This window comes from Acanthochromis polyacanthus, chromosome 18 (genome assembly GCF_021347895.1).
Source record: "Acanthochromis polyacanthus isolate Apoly-LR-REF ecotype Palm Island chromosome 18, KAUST_Apoly_ChrSc, whole genome shotgun sequence".
Lineage (NCBI taxonomy): Eukaryota > Metazoa > Chordata > Actinopteri > Pomacentridae > Acanthochromis > Acanthochromis polyacanthus.
Genome location: NC_067130.1, coordinates 5,634,891 through 5,654,030, shown reverse-complemented (window position 1 = coordinate 5,654,030; position 19,140 = coordinate 5,634,891). Strand labels below are relative to the sequence as shown.

At 39.2% G+C, this 19,140-nt stretch overlaps 1 protein-coding gene across 2 annotated transcripts in view; it reads right to left on the bottom strand.

Moving 5' to 3' along the window:
- ric1 (RIC1 homolog, RAB6A GEF complex partner 1) overlaps positions 1-17,887 on the bottom strand; it is a 47,024-nt gene extending 29,137 nt beyond the window's left edge. For both annotated transcript variants that reach the window (XM_022215460.2, XM_022215469.2), the window contains exons 1-2: positions 17,228-17,887; positions 9,977-10,084 (exon numbers count right to left, since the gene is read on the bottom strand). In XM_022215460.2, the coding sequence (XP_022071152.1) occupies positions 9,977-10,084; positions 17,228-17,368 (249 nt within the window). In that variant the 5' untranslated portion in view covers positions 17,369-17,887. The remainder of the gene's footprint in view (positions 1-9,976; positions 10,085-17,227) is intronic.
- Positions 17,888-19,140: the final 1,253 nt, after the last annotated feature.

The window sequence follows — 19,140 nt, the reverse complement described above, 5'->3', positions numbered from 1 at the left end:
AAAACAGCAGCTGCTGCCAGACCGAGACCTGTTAAAGCCATCAACAGTCCTGGAGCTCACTGGTGAGGAGCTACAAAGACGAAAACTGCTAAACAACAACCCACCAACATGCATTAAAACCATTTCAGAGAGACATGAAACGTGATTTAGAACCAAAAACTGTCTTATTTCTACTTTCTTATGGAAAAAAGAGAAACTGTCAACACAAAGCAGCTTAAACGATCTCAATTAAAAAAGAAATACTTTAAACAACACAGATTTAATACTATTTAAGGGGTAATTTTTTCGACAACAGTGACGTGATTATTTGCAAGGACTGTGCCAAAATATTCAAAGTTACTTCTCTGACAAATATTTTAAGCAAATACTTCTGTTCAAATATTTGTTAATGATTCAGTTCACCGCATCTGTGCTGTTAAATGTTTACCCTGTCATCACCGCCTTTCTTAATACAGAAATCAAACAAGAAAAAAAAACTGTCCATATTCCAGCAGAAACACTATATCTTGCGCATATCTAATTATAAAAGCGAGTGAACGTTCACATCATGACTCTGAAGTCTTGTCAATGTGACGTCGCCCCCCACTGAATCCACATATTTGCCAATTCTGACAAGGTTTCGTTCCCAGTGGGCGGCCATGTGAACTCAGAAAGGAAATTTAAGTGCGACTAGCCAGCTAATGTACTTCAAACGCATGTCAATTACAGGAGGCAGGGAATCTCACTGAAGTATCAAAGATGGGAGGAGGAGGGGCAGAAAAACTATTCAGCAACTTAGAGAGAACTTCAGCGATGTCTCCCACTCCCAGCATGGCCTGCCTTTAATCTGTAGCTGGATCACACCACTACATGAAAGGAGCCACACATCCATTCATCTGTTCATGAGATTATGATTAGGTTTGCTTCAACTTATCCTGTCAGATAAGTGAAAAAATGTGGATGAAAGGGACCAGCAGATAAAGGAGGAGGAGGAGGGCCACAATTGAGATGCATCCCGTGTTTCGAGGACTCCCGGTAGTTTCACACTTGCAAGAGATAAAGTTACAGGAAGTGGTAGGATGCCAGCCATTGTCAACTTCAGCCCAATAAACAAGCAGCCACTGAGATTCAAAGACAGTCAGCAGAACAGCCTGGGGGAAGTTTGAAAAAGTTTTTTTTGTTTATGTCCTCTCACTAATGGGAGTTGCTGCTGGCAAGTTGCAGCACCCGAGACGGATAGCGGTACCCACACATTTATTTATGAGTCTGCAAAAAAGGGATGCATCTAAAGAAAATCATCAGCTACAGATCTTATCCTCTTGCTGTGTCCGTGCTGTGACTAATAAACTCACAATCACTAATTCAGTACCTGCACGTAAATACTGAAACAATTCAAATGGATGAGTTCTATTACAAATTACCATCTGCTGCCATACAGTTGTCACACATGGGGATATTAGTTAAAGAGACCATAACTTCAGATCTTAAACTTGTTTATTTCGAGTGTAAACTTGGGACTTTTTAACAAGGAGGTCTGTGGAGGTTGGCTTACTTACAGAGACAGCCTCGAGGGGCAATTTTGAGGAACTGTGCTTCTTTTTGGCCCTTCTGCGCTGGGTTCATATTTCAGCCTCAGAGGCTGCAGCTTGGTTAAAATCTCAAACAAATCTGACTCCTAATCACGTGGGTTTCAGAATAACTGCAGAGTAACTGCAGTGCATGAGAAATGTATTTGATGACGTCCTGCTTTAACCTGCTTTCTCCTATTGACAAGCGTGGGCACACACACGTACTTAATGCCTGGTAAGCGAGATGCACATTGTGGATGATATTATAATTACAGCACTCCAGGCAGCGCTTTAGTCAGTCTTGTCACATAACACTTCCTCTTTTCGGTTCCATACTATGACTTGATGCTGCATTTGAAAAAGGGCAACATCAAAGGAATGATTTATTGCTTCTGCAAAAACCCAAACAAATAGAAACGAAGTGAAAAAAGCTGACTGGTAAATACTCTAGTTCGGGCTTGCCAGTAGAATGCAAGACTTTGAACGGGGGTTTTTTTGCAGAGAAAGTGACAAGTCAGCAGAAGAGTTCAGAAAGCATAATAGCGAACTGAAGCCTCTCTTCTACGTGTCTGAGCAAGTTCACACAGACACACAAAGTCTGCTGGATATCTGCAGTGGCTCGCTGGAGTTAAGTGCACTTTTCAAAACCACACAACGCAGATGCCAATGGTCAGGGCAGAAATTTGTGCAAGAAATTCTACATTGAGCAAAGGTCAGACGTGTTTTGCTTTGAAGCAGTAGCTACCAGATTATAAACAAGTATAAACAGTGCAACGGCAGACCAAAGATATGTGCTGTGCCTCTCTAACTAACTGCAGTGTGCATAAAGTCTAGCACAAAGTGCTTTGGAAGGACACACTTGTCAGCAGTCTTAACTGAAGCAGAAGAAGTCTGAAGACATTTGATCCATCTCTGCACCATTAGTGTATTCTTGAGAATTGATTACAGGAGTGGAGAAAATAAAGAAGATATATCACTCAGTAGCATGCCATTACTTTCAAGGAACACTGCATCTTTTCTGACAGGGAAGGAATTATGTGCAATCGATCGCTGTTAATTATGTAACAGTCCACTGCTCTTCAGACCTAAAAACTGATTTAAAAATAACACTTTCTACTTGAAGCAGGCAGCACAGAAACTAAAAATCACCCAAAATCACATCAACCTCTCAGGTAAACACTGTGCCTTTCCAAGCAGGCAGAATATACCAACACAGAGTGATTAAAGCAGCAGACACCATAAAAAGAAACACCTAATCCAGTACAGTTATGGCACAGTAAAGCCTCAACATAATCCAGAGTTCAAACGCCTCTCTGATGGATTCTCAACAGAATTATATGTATTGTAGAGCTAATGTATGCCCCTATTATTGTGTCTACATACTGAATGAGTGTGTAATAGAGATAAGATGGGAACCTGAGGTTTGTCTTTGTTTACAAAACAAAAAATTCTGCAGACAATGCTGAGTCTTTAATTTTAGGATTATGTACTATTTATAAAACTTCACTTTCCCTAACCCCGTTGACAGTCACTGAATGAGTGGAACGATGTGCAAGTAAATAAAGCAGTAATATACACTTGCATCTATGCATGCATGCTACGTTTGTGTCATTGCAAACTGCACCAAATTCCTGCTCGGTGAATAAAGCTTCTGGTGAAAACACTTTCCCGAGTACTGCTGTGTGAGAGTCTAAAAACAGACAGGGAACATTTTGGCCTCGGACAGATCCCAAAACACACACAAGAAAAAGCTAAAACGGTAAGAAGTATTTCCCCCTTGTTTGAAGAACTTCCTCCTTTCTTGACTCCTGCCACACAAAAAAGTCCATCCTTAACATTCTGTCAATTGCTTCAGTTATTTCTCTCGTAATCTCAGACACTCGCACAGCTAAAGATAGTCCTATGCGTGGTTTAAGGAGGGTGATTACGTTAGCCTCAAGGTCTGCAGAGTGTGTGAGCAGCCAAACATCTGGGAAACAGCTGGTAGCTTAAGTGAAGAGTGAGGGCAATGCTGGCCTTTATGATTCTTTACTCCAAGTCTGCTCAAACTATAATTAAACTACAATAGTAACGAGCGTGTGAGAAGTTAAGGCTTCTTGGAGATTAAAAAAAGAAAAGAAAATAGGTGCTTATCGAGACACCGCCTCGCCTTTGAATAATTTGTTAAGACTTACTACGCAAGTATGTCATCATAAGCCTGTTCTGCTTGGACATTAAAACAACTCAGCATTCCTTTTTGACATGTAAAATTGACAAGGAATTTACAAAATACTCTGCAAGCGTGAACAAGACAAACCTGTGTTGTCTGATTAACATGAATAACATCATGATGAATGATGCAGATGCTCCACAGATCTAGTGGCACCTTCTTTGCTAAAGACATACAATCACCTCCATGTTTCCATCACAGAGCACCAACAATAAAACAGGTTTCAGATTCAGCAGGTTCAGCTCCCATCATGGCAGAAAGTTATGGGTCAGTCTGCTGTGAATTGAGAGCAGTTAGTTTTTCTATTCTAACCTTAACCAACTTTGCAGTAGTACTTTTTGAAGGGACAACAGCCTCTGTTGCTGCATTATCATTTGTCAGGTGAAATAGATAATATATTTCAAGCACAGCCATCAACTGTCGTTTTGATGCGATTCAGCAGGACAATTTTTAGCTTTTTCACACAAAGTGCTTTTCTAGACGTCCTCATTAAATTGTTTTCCTGACAAGTTGAAAAATTGAACCAGGCTGTAAACATCAGAGAAAAATTGCTCTACGGTGTTACATTTCAAACCTAGACTCCGATCAGATGTTAGACAGATTTATTTCAGAAAATGGAAAGACAACCACACACATTTTCAAAACTAAACTCACTGTAATAAAAATGTTTTTATCAGTAGCTCTCAATCACTTCACTTCCAGAGTCAAACATGTTGATTTAAAGATTTCACTTAAACTGAAATAAGAAAAATAAGAAAAGAAAAAAGTGAAGATACCACACAAAAAGCAACAACATCCTCCTAAACGGAATACATATTTTACTAGATTAATTCGCTAAAGTTGATGTAGTCATCATAATGAGACAATGAAAACTTCATTACAATTACAGCTGCAGTTCACATTCAGCTTTCAACATTATTGGCTTTAAATAATGATTTCTTTTGCAAATGACACACAGTTAATGGCTGCCTCAGTAGTTGTCACAGTCATTACTTTTCATTAGTTAGAAATCAGAACCAAACTCTGTGTTTCTGAAGCCCAGGAAGTGAGTGGAGAGTGGACCCTGGTATTTTTATCTTCTGCACCTGCTCCCCGTTGTGTTTGCAGGGGTGGGTTTTGGACGGAGCCCCACTTACTGCTTTCCCAGACACATTCACAGCACTCATTCATGTATACTTTGCGGGGGGGGATTCCTTGTGGCCAGGTGAAATTCAACAGGCCACAAGGTTATCATGCCAATATTTTCTCTACTTGTTTTAATGTCTGGGGCATTATCTGGACTTTCGAAGGCATTTCTGATCATAATACAAATATGAATCGAATGCTTCATTTCTGCCTCAAACACTTTAGAACATTCACACAAGAGCAAAAATACTTTTCGGTTCAAAAGGTTACTGGACTGTGTCTGCTTTATACAATAAGCCAGTGGGTGTGTGTTATAGTTGCCTCTTTCACACCTGATACAGGCTATTCAGCAAAATGGCTTCGAGGAAAAGAGGTGGTGTTTTGGGATAAACATTTCTGACCTTTTTGCTATACTGACCTCAGAACAACATCTTGTGTCCTTGGCAAGATTTAGCAGTAGCAGTCTTTACATAGACTTGATGAAACAGAACATAAAAAGGTAAATATGCACTGGCGGGGGCTGCAAGTATTTATTTACATCCCAATTTTGAGACAGATTATATTACCAATTATACAGACTTTCAGAATGGAGGAAAGCATTAAGATATTACTATCATAGACAGTTTACCATTATCAGAAAAATTCCTCAAGTGAATTTTAAAATTTGCAAACTACAGAAAGGTGAATGCAAAGAAAGCTGCGTTTATAAGTTAAAAAAAGATGCGATTTTCAAATGCACACACTTGTGAGCATGGACTAAAGCACACACAAAAACAGAGAGGGGGGTTTTTTGTAGCAGACAGACACTAATTGTTTTAATTGATAGTTTTTTATGCCTGGTTTGCTTGGTGCCACCTGTGTCTGATCTTTCTTGGTAATCACATGACCTTTGGAACCTGGCTGAGTCATCTGCTGACTCAGGAAGTTGTCCTGTGTGAGATTACTCAACTTGTCACTTCCCTCACAGTTCTCTTGGCAACAGCATTCTCGGCTAACAATTGCAAGTAATTGTAACGAAAAGCGGAAACACTTCCTGTCTGTGTAGAAGTGCTCGTTCTCTGGTATTCTTTATCAAGGACAGTAGCATTTAGTATCAATACTGTTACTAGATGATAACTGTCCCGAGAAATTAGTTTTGCCAAACAAAGACAACAAGACGAGCAGATTTACCCTCATAGGGCTTCTATTTATCATGTTTATTTACACGATTATTCTACAATAAAGCGCCTGATTCTACAGCCACTGCACAGACTTGTTTCTCTGTTTTGACACAGCAGATGCAGCATCCGTCTGTTCCCTCTCTGAACTCACAGCGCGTATCAAGACATTAGTTCGACGCACACAGGGATCACAGACACCGAAACCAGGGATTACACTTGATGAGAGTGATTTACATCCCACCCTGAAAATAAATAACATCGCCATCAGCCCAGACACGATGCACTCTGTAGCCGGAGGAACACTCTGCTCCAAGAGGGTATCAAAGTCTGCTATCCCTCTCTGAATGAAGCTACTGTTTATACACAATATTATGTGCAAATAAACCACAGCTTCACCTTGACCTCGGTGGAATCACTGCAGTAAAGACTGTACGATATTGCCATTTCGAAGCTGTGTGAGGCATGTAGATTTTCTGCCTGCACTGTGAGGAAACGTTATAAAAGCAGATACTTAACAGCATGCAAATGTAATCTTAAACCGTACTATCTAAAGTTTATGTAGTAGAATTCAACTGTTGATTACTATTATCAGCAACTGAACCTGCAATAAATTAAATAAGGAAGTTTCACAGTGGAGGCAAGGTCTGACTAAACAACCAGCAATAAGCTTATGTGGGTTTTCAAATAGAAGGATGTTGGCGAGAACATAGTCCTTTCATCTCCATGGAAATGAGCATGAATTTTTTAAAATCAGGTCTTTTGAGATTTGTGAGACGATGAAGTGGTTATTTTCTGTTAGTTGTGGGTTTACCTTGAGGCAGAGGTGAGATCATACAAAGGAAAATCCCACGGGTGAAATTTCAGGATTATTAAAATAAAGTAAAACATCACAGATACCCTGTGTGTCCTCTCTTTATCAGGTGCTTAGGAAAATTTATACTCATGCACAAAACACACACAATGAGACTATCTCTATTTCCCAGAAGAACTGAAACACCTAGGGGTTTTTCGACAACTGTAATCTGTTCCCGGTACAGAGCTTGCCCGAAAGCCTCGAGTGTTATGAGTGAGATTAATGTCAAGGAAACAAGTTGTCCTCCTATATCCAATTTGGACTCCTTTGGGTGTCCAAATTGGATATAGGAGGACAACTTGTTTCCTCCTATATCCAAAGCAGTCATCAGGCCACTTTGATGAAGCTAAAATGTAAACATCTGCGACTGATAAACCATAGAACAAAAACCAATTTGACAGAGATATATTGTTTCACTTTTAAAGAGGACGGTTTCACTTTGAGTAAACTGAATCACACTCACTGCAGTCAATGATCAGCAGAGGACAAAGTATGATATTGCAGATAAGGAGCAAAGTGTAACCAAAGCATTCAGATACTGTCTTCAAATATTAAAGGCCAGTTTGTTGTTCAGTGACCCTTATTGATTTGTCTGCTGGAGACAATTTACTGCTACTTGCCATTTCATACGTGTTATTGTTGAATCTTTTACTTTAATCCTGCTCTACCGTGAGCTCCCGCCATCATTCCTTGTCCCTCGCAACATGTTGAGTTTCTCGTAGCTAGTTTATTGATTGCATTGATTGTCTACTCTTCTACATTTTATTTTGCTTGGCTCCACAGCTAGCAGTACACTTTCAAACACAGCAGTATACGCCTGAAGCACCACGTGTGGAGTCAAAATTGCTTTGTGAGTGGCCACTCCACTCCGGCAGTGTTAGATCTGGAGCTATTTGTGGCCTTCTGCAAGATGCAAACCTGCGGAGTTGACTATGAAAGTCAAAGCACAAATAGCTTCAGTTAGCACACATACATCGATCAGCCACAACACTAAACCCTGGGCAGGTAAAGGAAAAACATTAACAATTCTCACAATGGCAGCAACATCCCCCCCAACAGAATAATGCACAATAACACATTGCAAATACTGCAGTAATGGCAGGAGGAGCAACACAAAGAGCTCAAGATCCGGCCTCAAAATTTCCAAAATCCCCTCCAGTCGATACAGGATGCGGTAGATGAGGATAATACATGGAGTAAAAATATTCCATGATCTAAACATGAACAAGGTGACAAACAAAATATTACAAAATGTTTCTTAAGCTGATATTACCCTCATTGTTACCATAGACAGCTTTCAGACAGAAAACAGGAACAAATTCAAGAGTATCCAGAAATCTGGCAAATAGCTTGCTGCAAATTTTGCTCCTCTGGTCAAAGTAGCCTGAAGGAACATTTTTGCAGCCAACAAACTGAACTGTCGACCGTGAGGCCTCATCCACACTGCATGCCAAGCAGTATTCATACACCATCTTGGCTGTTGTGTACATCCTTCCCTTTGTTAACCTCGCAACTGCATGAACCACTCTGTTCTCACAAGACGTCCGACTATGAACCCCAATACTTTCTTGTACAGTACTGTACCTCTTGTATAATTGTACAGCTTCCACATAGTCGAGCAACTAATACAAAGCAACTTCCCGGTGGAGATTATTAAAGTTGTTCTGCTTCTGATGTGAAGAGCTCAGGGATGCTGTTTCAGTTCAGCTCTCGCTGCCATGGGAATACCTTCTTTGTATCTGGAGCTCAGCATATTGTAAAAATAGGGCAAACTCTGCTGTTTAGAAAAGTGTAGCAACGCTTCATTTTATCTGTCTAGCATTTGTCGTGCTCATTCTACTGTAAAGTCCAACAGCTACGAGGAAGCTGTGTTTGTGCTTTTATGCTCACCGGCAAAATGGAACAAAATTCAATGCAACACCTCTGCCATACATTTTATTATTATGAAGCTTCTAAATGTTCTGTTTTGGCTGATGGTGTGGGGTCCTGCACTGCATTGTAATTTAATTGTCTCGAATTTACTGTGTGTTCCAGATAATTATGCAAATGTGATTTTTCATTACTGTGAAGAGGCTTTTTGCTTAATTTTACTAAATCTGCTTTTTTACTATTGCAAAGGCCTATTGTGAGCATTATTTGGTAGTTTTGGAATATTTTTATTATTTGGAGGTGTAATAATCCAATTTTCTAGAATATGACTGTTCCAGATAATTATGCAAGTCAAATAAAAAATAAACAAAGTTCAGTTTTAAAAGTAAACAACACATTTATTTTCTAAATAATAAAAATATTCCAAAACTACCAAATAATGCTCACAATAGGCCTTTGCAATAGTAAAAAAAAAGCAGATTTAGTAAAATTGAGCAAAAAGCCTCTTCACAATAACGAAAAATCACATTTGCATAATTATCTAGAACACACAGGCAAAACACTAGGAACAATTTTAAACACAATGCAACATTTTTGACAATATCAACAAGAACTCTACATGTAATAAATTATTGTGGTAGCAAAATGGTAAGAAGAGTGGTTCCTGTTTCAGAGACTAGAGCCCCACTAGGTAACAAATAAATGAGAGTGGAAACGAAGTGATTACATGTGACAGTGAGCAACACGACTGCTAGTTTGGTGTGTCAGAGCCCTTAGGTAAGTTCAGCACCTCACAGAGCCAACTTGTTATGCAGCCGCTTTCATTTCAGCAGCGCTGAGGGTCATATCTGTATGGATGTGGGAAGGTCATGTAAAGTTTTGCCACCAAAATAATGAAGGCAGTAAGTGTAGGGTTTCATTTACGATAAGACATGGCTGCATACTTTATCAATGACATACTTTTGACAATTCTGATGCTTTAGCTTGCTGTTTGTACGTGGAAATTCCCATGATTTCTCAGTCAACAAAATAAATCATGGGTGCAATAATTGTTGATTTTACGCAGGATGATTTTTGGAAACTTCAGAAGATTACAGTCAATACCCCAGCCACATATTTACCATTTTGCAGTACCAACAACGCATGATATGAGATGTGGGCTGATAAATCAAACTGCAAATATGACATGACAAGGATAAAGTGGTATGCTTACCGCCACAGCTATCATGGAGTCGTCTGGTTTCCATTCTGCCTTCTGGTAGAAGCCAAACTGGGCCGCCGCCTTTGCAGACTCGATATAGCTGACTATCAAAACACTGGGCTGTGGGTGGGAAACAGGGACATGGGAGAGAAAATTTGCATTTTAAACATCTTGCAGCTCACAGACATCTGACTGTCTCATAATGTAAAAAGAGATCGGGAAAAAAAAACACACTTAATATTTACAGTGGTGACTGACAGTGATGATTTATACACGTATACATTTATCAGCTAGCGAGCCACAGAAGAATTTGTTGCTAATGCTTTCATTGCCTGAAACGTCGATTCTTTGGCAAAGAAACAATACAGATTTGATTTGAATTTCTCATCCAAGAGTGGGACAAATATAATACCCGGCTACTGCCAAACTTCTAACTCTTATCAAGTGAGGCCCATTTACTGTGGAAAATATATTTCAGCCAAGCACACAAAAACACATCCATGTTACTGTTTATACCATAAAACACATAGACAACATTTGAACATGTGTGCATAAACAGCCTCTGGTAAAGGTTGTTGCTCCTGTATTGCCTCTATCCACTCTTATGCTTATCTGCAGCAAAATGAGGAGTAGTGAGTAACATGTGTGTAACTTCAACCACTGAAGCAGCAAGAGTTAAAAAAGCGGTTTAAAAAAGAGCACTGATAAAGAAACCACTATCTCAACATCAAAACCTCAACACCTGTCGATGTCTCATTCTTGAGTTCACCTTAGGGAAGGCCTTGCAGAAAATGTAATAAAGCTGTATAAGGTTACATATTTCAAGGTTAACAGCACAGCTCATTACTAAAGAGTCTTCCTGAAAATGTAACTAAAAGACTGCCAATTGATTTTATCTCTTGGCAAGCAGCAGTGCCAGTGAGTGTGGTAAACATGTTTTTTTCATGTGTGGTGCTGCCATGCTGGTGACCTGTTTTGATTCAGCTCCATCCTACCAGGCACATAAATAGGAAGCAAGTAAAACTGCAGCATTATCATTTCAAAAAGTATATGTTGGGCCTGGTTGTTTTTACGTGAGGCAGTTAATTCTGTTTTCAGTGAGACATAAAGGGGTTTGACATTACAAATAAACAGGACAGTGAATAGCTATGGTCAGGTAACAGAAGCAGGGAAATGTCTCGTGTAATTCCAGCTGCGTTAGTCCTGATACCCAGTCACTGTAATGAGAGAACAGGTTGCAACAATTTGTGACTTGCAGTGTCGCTTTCATATAATGAAAATTTAATAATACCAGTGACAGTCGCGCTGGCTGGGAAACAGAAACCATTCTCCTTCCAACGACTTCCAAAACTCAGATAGAGTAAAAAGAAAAAAATACTTCAATTGAATCAACAGCTGGACAGAATGGTAACTTAATAGAGCTACATATGGTGCAGTATGGAAGTACCTGGACATTTTTTTATGATTTGAAATTAAACAACGAATATGAGGTTAGCGCATTTCTGCATTAATTTCAGGTTTACATCTACATCTGTTCACCTCTGTACATACTCATTATGGCTGAAAGATTTTGGGAATACATCTCATTTTGTAACCTTCACAATGCATTTTTGAAAGTCAAGCTTCAGTTCTATATTCTGTGTTAGAGAGATTTAAATTTTCCTTTGAAAATGTGACGAAGCATTACACATGAGACACCAACAAAAGCATGACTGTCACACAAGAAGAAAAGCAGGAATTTGAGAAAGTATTGTCACAACAGTTTAAACCTTGGTTCAAGTTTGAATGCAAAGCATATATTCCAAATTGCAATCTTTATGATTTACTAATTGTGTTATTTTAAATTGCAAATTCAATCTGAAATTGATTAACTGTTCAGTGCTTACACAAAGAAGTAAACAGGTGCATCCTATAATGTTAAGTCCTGTAACTTTTATTGCTTCTGGAAGTCAAAAAGCATATCAGTGCACCCTGTACTGATTTATTTCCCCTTTACTAACAAAGATCTGATGGCCAGAACACAGACTGACACGTTTAACTTGGCAATATAATCTGGGAAAATTATCTGCTACAATTCTTTTTATTCATTATTTTTCTTAATAAAAGCTAGCTGTACCCTGCATGCCTTTAAAAACAATGCTTCCATAATGAACTCTGGGCACAAACTGCATTTAAATGGAAAATTTATTTGTAGATTACATATTTAAAAACACTGAGCTCTGTTTCTGCAGTGGCACAGATAGTTAGCTAAACCACTGTCCAGCTACTTTTTGTTTCTTTGGTCCCTGTCTTCAACCTGAAAAGCATCTGTATTCCCTTGATTGTGTCTGTGTTTTCCTAAGTGTGATTTTTGTTCACATTTTTACATTTAATAACACAAAATTCAAACCACTGTGTATTGACAGTTATTAAGAATCTTTGGATCTTTCACTGCAACACAAACACAAATGCATCAAACGTTTAACTAAACACACAGAGAAATAGAAATAATTCGGAAAATAGTCATCCTTATTAATGCCAGGATGCTGTGAACTCATCTATCAAAGATTTGGTTGTTGCATTTTTCAAGATATTTTTCAAATTAGGAAAAGTTGCTGCATCACCTAGCCCTGTAGGCGGTCAGATGTACCGCTCAATAACACACAGACAAAAAAGAAATGTTTCCAAAAGAAAAAGTGGCCTTACAAGACTTCAGTTTGCATGACAACAACCTAAATAAACAACCACTACACACTGTAAGTGAACTACGACTGCACTGCCATTTCCCATGCAGCACCACAATTCCACAGTCAGTAGGTGTAACTGAAGAAATCCCAGAGGAGCCTGAATGATCACACACACAATTACTTTCAATCATATGTGAGCGTAACACACCACACTCATCATTTTCGCAAACACCCAGAGCCAAGTATGGTGCTCTACACATTCACACACAACATATACAGTTATGGCAGGGCGGAAGGATAGAATAACTTCAAGGATAAGCCACTGTGCTGCACGGATTAGTAATAGAGCCTCGTCTGAACTAACTGGGCTCAGGCTGCACAGGCTGAGACCGAGGAGAGATGGGATCAAAGAGACTGCACCTGGTGGCAAAATAACAGCTGAGAGCAACAGGGGCAAAGAAAATTGAGGAGGGGAAATGGCAGATTTACAATCACCTTGACTCACCAAATTACCTGAGCGACATGTAGTGTCCATGCAGAGAAACATGAAGCAGGAAACAAGAAACCAGAAACCAGATGTAGGTAGTATCTAATGTTGTTACAATGAGTCATGTTATGAACTATGACAGACAGAACAAGAAAAGTACTCATCAGCTGATCATTCCCCCATATGGCACTGTCAGAAATCCTGATTTTTTTTTAAAATGCAGCATTTGTTTATTAGTTATGGATGATCAGAAATCACAGCAATACAGAATTTGGCCATTCAATATAGATGCATCTACAAACAAAATGACCCTGCGCCAAGCACAGACGTGCGTTATGCATGTGTATGTCACGTATGGATACCGAATCGTGTGACATAAATATGTAGTGGGCGACGTGAATTGATGGGACTTGGAAACACCCCTATATTTCTGTGTTAAGATGTTTTAGCTGGAATCAGTAGAGGACAAAATATAGCCATTTTATAATGATATTGCCATAATCTATTACACACACGATCACTCTGTTTACACTTTTTTTTTTTTTTTTAAATGCACCTTGGGTGATCAGATTAAAAAATAGAGAGCAGAAATTAAGTAAAAGACAAACTCCATGCATTGTGATCAATCAGTCAAACCACTTGCCAGGGTGGTTTGGGACATACTTGACCACGTCTTTTGTAGTGTAAATGCTAATATGTGCATAGGCTTCCCAGACAAGGACATAAGAGGAAAATACGTCACCGGTGCAGGATGTAGAGGTTGTCCTGTGCTCTGTTGCAAGTCACAAAAACTTTGACCTGCTAGTCTCAACGCTATGAATAGTTGGTATATTAGTTCTTGAAACATCTTTGTTTTTTAAGCTCAGCTGTGAGAAACAAATCTGGTGTTTGTGTGGCATCAGACTGACAATAACTATATTATATGTAACCTGAGTAAAGATGGATAAAGCAAGTTTGACAAATTCCAGGCTTTCTTTGTGCAAGTCGGCTGGACAAAACCTAATATCTCAGTCAGAGATAAGAGGCATTACAACAGAGGTTATCAACTTTGTTTGTTCAGCCAGTCTTTCTTCTTCAGACTCTGTGCGCCTTCACATAACAGGGGGAGTTTGACGCATCATGTTACTCCTCTTCCACACAAAATGGGCCAATCGTGTGCTGCCGACTTCAGTCAACAGGTTGTTATAATAAAGATCTACGAGGAATGTAAAAATTTATGACGCTACTGCAAATGATTTGAGAGGGATGTTGGTAGAAAACCGTTAATCAGGGGTTAATACATTCATTTTAATCATCAATGCAGTTGCCTATTATTAAGGATGCACATCAGAGCTGTTTAAACATAACATTGCATTGAAGAGCATTATGTCTGTCACTGTCCCATAATAAAGGATATTATTTAATCTTCCAGCCAAATCAAAGTGAAAATGATGGAATATTCTCTGTAATAACAACTAATAGACTAATCAATATATTAATATGTGTTCTATTGGCTGCAGTATCAGCAGTGTACAACTGTTTTGGCAGCAAATCAGGACCAAACATATTTGTGATTTCTGCATTACCAGCTAAATACATGTTGGGTTCCCATGGCAATGCCATGCATATGGTGTGCGATACTGTACCTGCACAGCTTCATGCAGTGGCATTAGGAACATACAGCTCAACAGGCTTACAGATATAACATATTCTCACAGCTGAGAATCTGCATCACAAACAGAGAATGAGCCAGTCACAATTTGGTTTCAGGGAGACGCTTCTTGCAGCCGATTTAAATCTGAAACTGAGCAAAACCTCCTCTGTAGCAGGTGAGCTCCGTTGCATGAGTTATCATCTTGATCTGGTAGGTTTAGAGAGCCACTTTCCTGACACTGAAATCTCTATCTAGAGGCTCAACAAACCTCGTAAACTCACTAGTCTTGCTTTATACTACAGCCCACAGGTCTTGAAACAGGGGTGAATTGTAATGTGTCTCAGCTGTCCACTTGTCCTTCTATCAATGTAACCCAAATGGAAACAGGGATTACATCATCATGTCAAATGTTTGCTTCAACAAATCTATTTTAAAAAATGCAATGTTTGAGAAAGTAGTATAAACAACACCCTCGACATCATCCATGCGAGTACAGCTGGTCTACATAGTGAAGTGGAATGACATAATGGACTTAACAGATGTGAAAGGTGCATGTCAAGGGCAAGAAAGTTTCTCCAATCAACACTACTGTGACATTCCTTTTCCTGGATGCCCCACTAATACTTGTAGGCAGGCAAACCTCTTAAGAAAGAGAGGAAGCAAAACATGCTAACATCCTGTGCGGGCCTCAGGAAATCAACAGTGACCCTGATCCATTGTTGCTACAACTCAATAATATACAAGCCGTGTGGAACTCGGACTGCTGTAAACAATGTGCTCAACTGCAGGTTATCAAATCAAATGGCCCACCCTCCACATCACCACAGCAAAAATCTCTAAACAAATGGGGGTGGGAGCACAGAATTCACAGTGCTTGAAACACAGTTCTGCATTTTCGAGGCTCTTTCTACTACATGATGCTGGCGCAAACATTGGAAAAAGTGGTGGAGAATGAATCGACATTTCAAGAGCCAGTCTGCATTTCCACACTACTTGAAGTTGAACTGCAGTTTAACCTGATACAAGAGTTCCCTGGAAACAAATGGAATGAAACCTACACTGATGGACAGCATTCTTTCTCTGGAAGCCACCATGAGCAAATAAACAAATATGGACAATTGTAAAAATAGAATTTAGTTTGTGGTAGTTGCTGCCATCGCACACATCAGATGAATGCAGACACCAGTTATACCTAAATACTGATCGGAACATGTCAAAATTTACAAATGATATTCAGTACTGAACTGTTCAAGCTTGCATCAACTTCCTTATGCTGTCTTTCATTGTTAAAAAGCATTGTGCATTTCTATTACTTTTCTCATCCTGCACCTGACTTACTTACATTTCTAATCAAAATAGCTAATAAAGCATTCACTTCTTTCAGAAACTCGTGGCCTGCAGCACCGATTTCAGTATTTTCTCTCGCAAGTCAGGTCTTAAATGTCACATAACCAGTTACAAAATTATTACGGTCATCTCATTTTATGACATTACCGTGCAACCAACGTCAGCAGTGCTTTTTTTGACCGGCGGAGTTCAGTAGTCAAAATTTAAATCAATTTAACCTGGCATTTTGGAAGTGGCAATGCTTGAAAAGAGATCAAGGTTTAGTGAAAGTGGCAATTTCAAAAAATTTAATATCGCTGGTTGCAAAAAAAAAAAAAAAGATTTAAAACATCCTCTTGTGGAATAGACTGCGATAATACCCAGAAAAGTGGCCTTCATCTAAAGAGCAGTCACTTACAGAAAGCAACCCTACTTCTGAGTCACTATAAAATATTACTGCTGCGTTATGCATTTGTGGATGAAAAATGAAAGGGAAAGAGAGACTATATTGCACTGACATGACTGCATTTATCATGAACTCCGGCAGCCTGAAAGATCTTGAGTTAATCCTGAGCTACTGCCTGACAGAAAATACCACAACGTGGTCAGTGAGTGTTTGTTTTGAACACTGTTCCTGATAATAACTTAAACTTTGAACATGAACATATGTGACCGAGTACACAGTGAGAAAATTTCGACAAAAGCGCACACACAGTGTATCTGAGACGATCGGGTTGACTAAATACTAACAGTGAGGGAGTGAAACTACTCTGGCTTATAGCATTCATCAGGTGAGTTCATGTGGTTGAGACATTAAAAACGGTCTTTACGGATCTTTACTATATATGAAGAAATGAATATGAGGCGGAGCACACACTAAGCACCATTCAAATACTACGTAAATCGTATTGCTATACCTTTGTGATTACGGATATCCTCAAAGGTGCGTAACAACGTCACCTGTCACCTATGTGATAGTACGTGGAAGGGTTTGCCAACACATCATATAAATACCTTTGGATTGCTTATAGTGGAGAATCAGTTTAACAGAGGTCTAATCTTCGCTAAAATGAAAGTAGCACTGCGTTGTTTTGGTCGGGACAGCTGAGTTCATGAGTGAACCGAAGCTGCTGCTAGTTCACGTAACTTACCCGACTGAACCAGATGCTGAGCTGAGTCTCTGACAGCAGGGCGAAGTAAAACCTCTGGGAGCTGGGCTGGACGTGGAAGGGCTCCTCTTCACTCCTTAGCGGACAAAGCAGCCTCCGTGGCCACCCGGTTAGAAAATACATGACGGCAAACTTACTCCGCCTCGACACTCAGAACAGTGCCGCAATGCCAGATCGTCGGTGCCCCCTGTTCCCCCTTAAGTAGTATTTTTTAATCCAGTGGATTCATTTGCGGTCGTTTCCGTGAAAACAAAAACTTTGAATACGTCTGCACAGCCCAGTGTTAGCACCGGACAGGATATCAATCCATGGATGCCATACAGAAAGACCCAAGCAGCCGATGGAGCTACACAGCTAGCCCTGGGCTAGCATTGGCTTTCCAACTTGAAGCTAATGAGCAGTCCAAGGCAACAACAGTGGAGCCGAAAACAAAAGCGACCAGAGCCGCAGCGTCGCCGTACAGCACCGAGCGACGTGTCGCGACCGAGAAATTGGTCGATAAACTTTCGCTCCCGGTGCCGTATCAGTTCTTACGGTGTCTGGACCAGTGGTGTTTAATAACGGCAAAGCGTCCAGTTTTCACTCCTCTGTGCCTCACCGTCGCCATCTTTACAAGAGTCTGTCTGACTCAACGCTGATTGGCCGAGACGGACAAGTTTGCGTCGTGTTGACATCTGACGTCACCGCTCCGTTATGTGAGACCACAGGAGCGACGAAGGCAACGTGGCTGGACGCTGACATCTGCTGGTGGAAAAATAAAAATTATTTTCCCCTCCACAATACTGAGATCCTCACTGTTTTGGCTCATGGAGACTTTAAACCTCTCATCCAAGTGCCTTCTTCAGTTTTGACTGAGTGGTGAGGAGTCCCAGATATAGAGTGAGAAGTCTTGATACATTTCCCTTCTGCCCATTAGATATTTTCAATTGTCTTGGATGATAGTGATCTTACTCATCTTTAAATAGTATTTAAGATGTTGTACTGCTCTTAGGAAATCAAAAGGGATGGCTTTTGAGGAAAGATGATATATCCCAATTTCGTTGTATACCCGTGTACAATGACAATAAAGGCTTTCTATTCTTTCTATTCTATTCTATATAAAATTTTGAGAAGACAAAATAAAGTGTAAAAATTATACATATGCAAACTTTACTTTATTGTTAACATGAGTATCATCTAGGAAATTTTCATTAATTTGTTGTTTAAAAACTAATTTTTATAATATGCATGTAGTGTAAGAGTAGGGCCTGACATGGACATCAGTGATTTTCAATATTTTAGCCTTACTAATGTTGGATTTCTGATAATTTATGTACACTATCATCTAATACAGTAACATAAAAGCTAACCATCAGTAAAAAAAAAAAAAAAGAAAGAAAAAATATTATCTATTATCTGTTATCTGTCTAAAAGCTAACTTACTGACTTTATGTTAAGTCAATATATCATGCTATATTGGTTAGCTAACTTGAATTCTTTGCTACTGTATGTTATAAACATACCTATGTCATACAGGAGTTTGACAGTAATTTATGTAATAAATTTAAATATCAATGATAATTCAGTACAATTATAACTTCGATCATATGCTCTTAATTATAGATTAATTTGGAATATTTAAACAGTGTAAAATTATCACTATATCTGTTACCTAACATTCACGTTGCCGTTAAAGTCAGAACAACATCAAAATTTGAGAATTAGTTAATGTTATGCTTAAGTAACAGGATCATATAGCTCAAATTTACTTGTCTGGTATGGTGGGGAAACATGCCCCTTTTCAAGATTTCATGTATAGTTTTATAATAACTAAGCTATAGCCTGGTATGATTTAATTACCTTCTCAAAATTAGTTCACTTAAACATGCTTCTTGTGTACATATATTGATATTCAA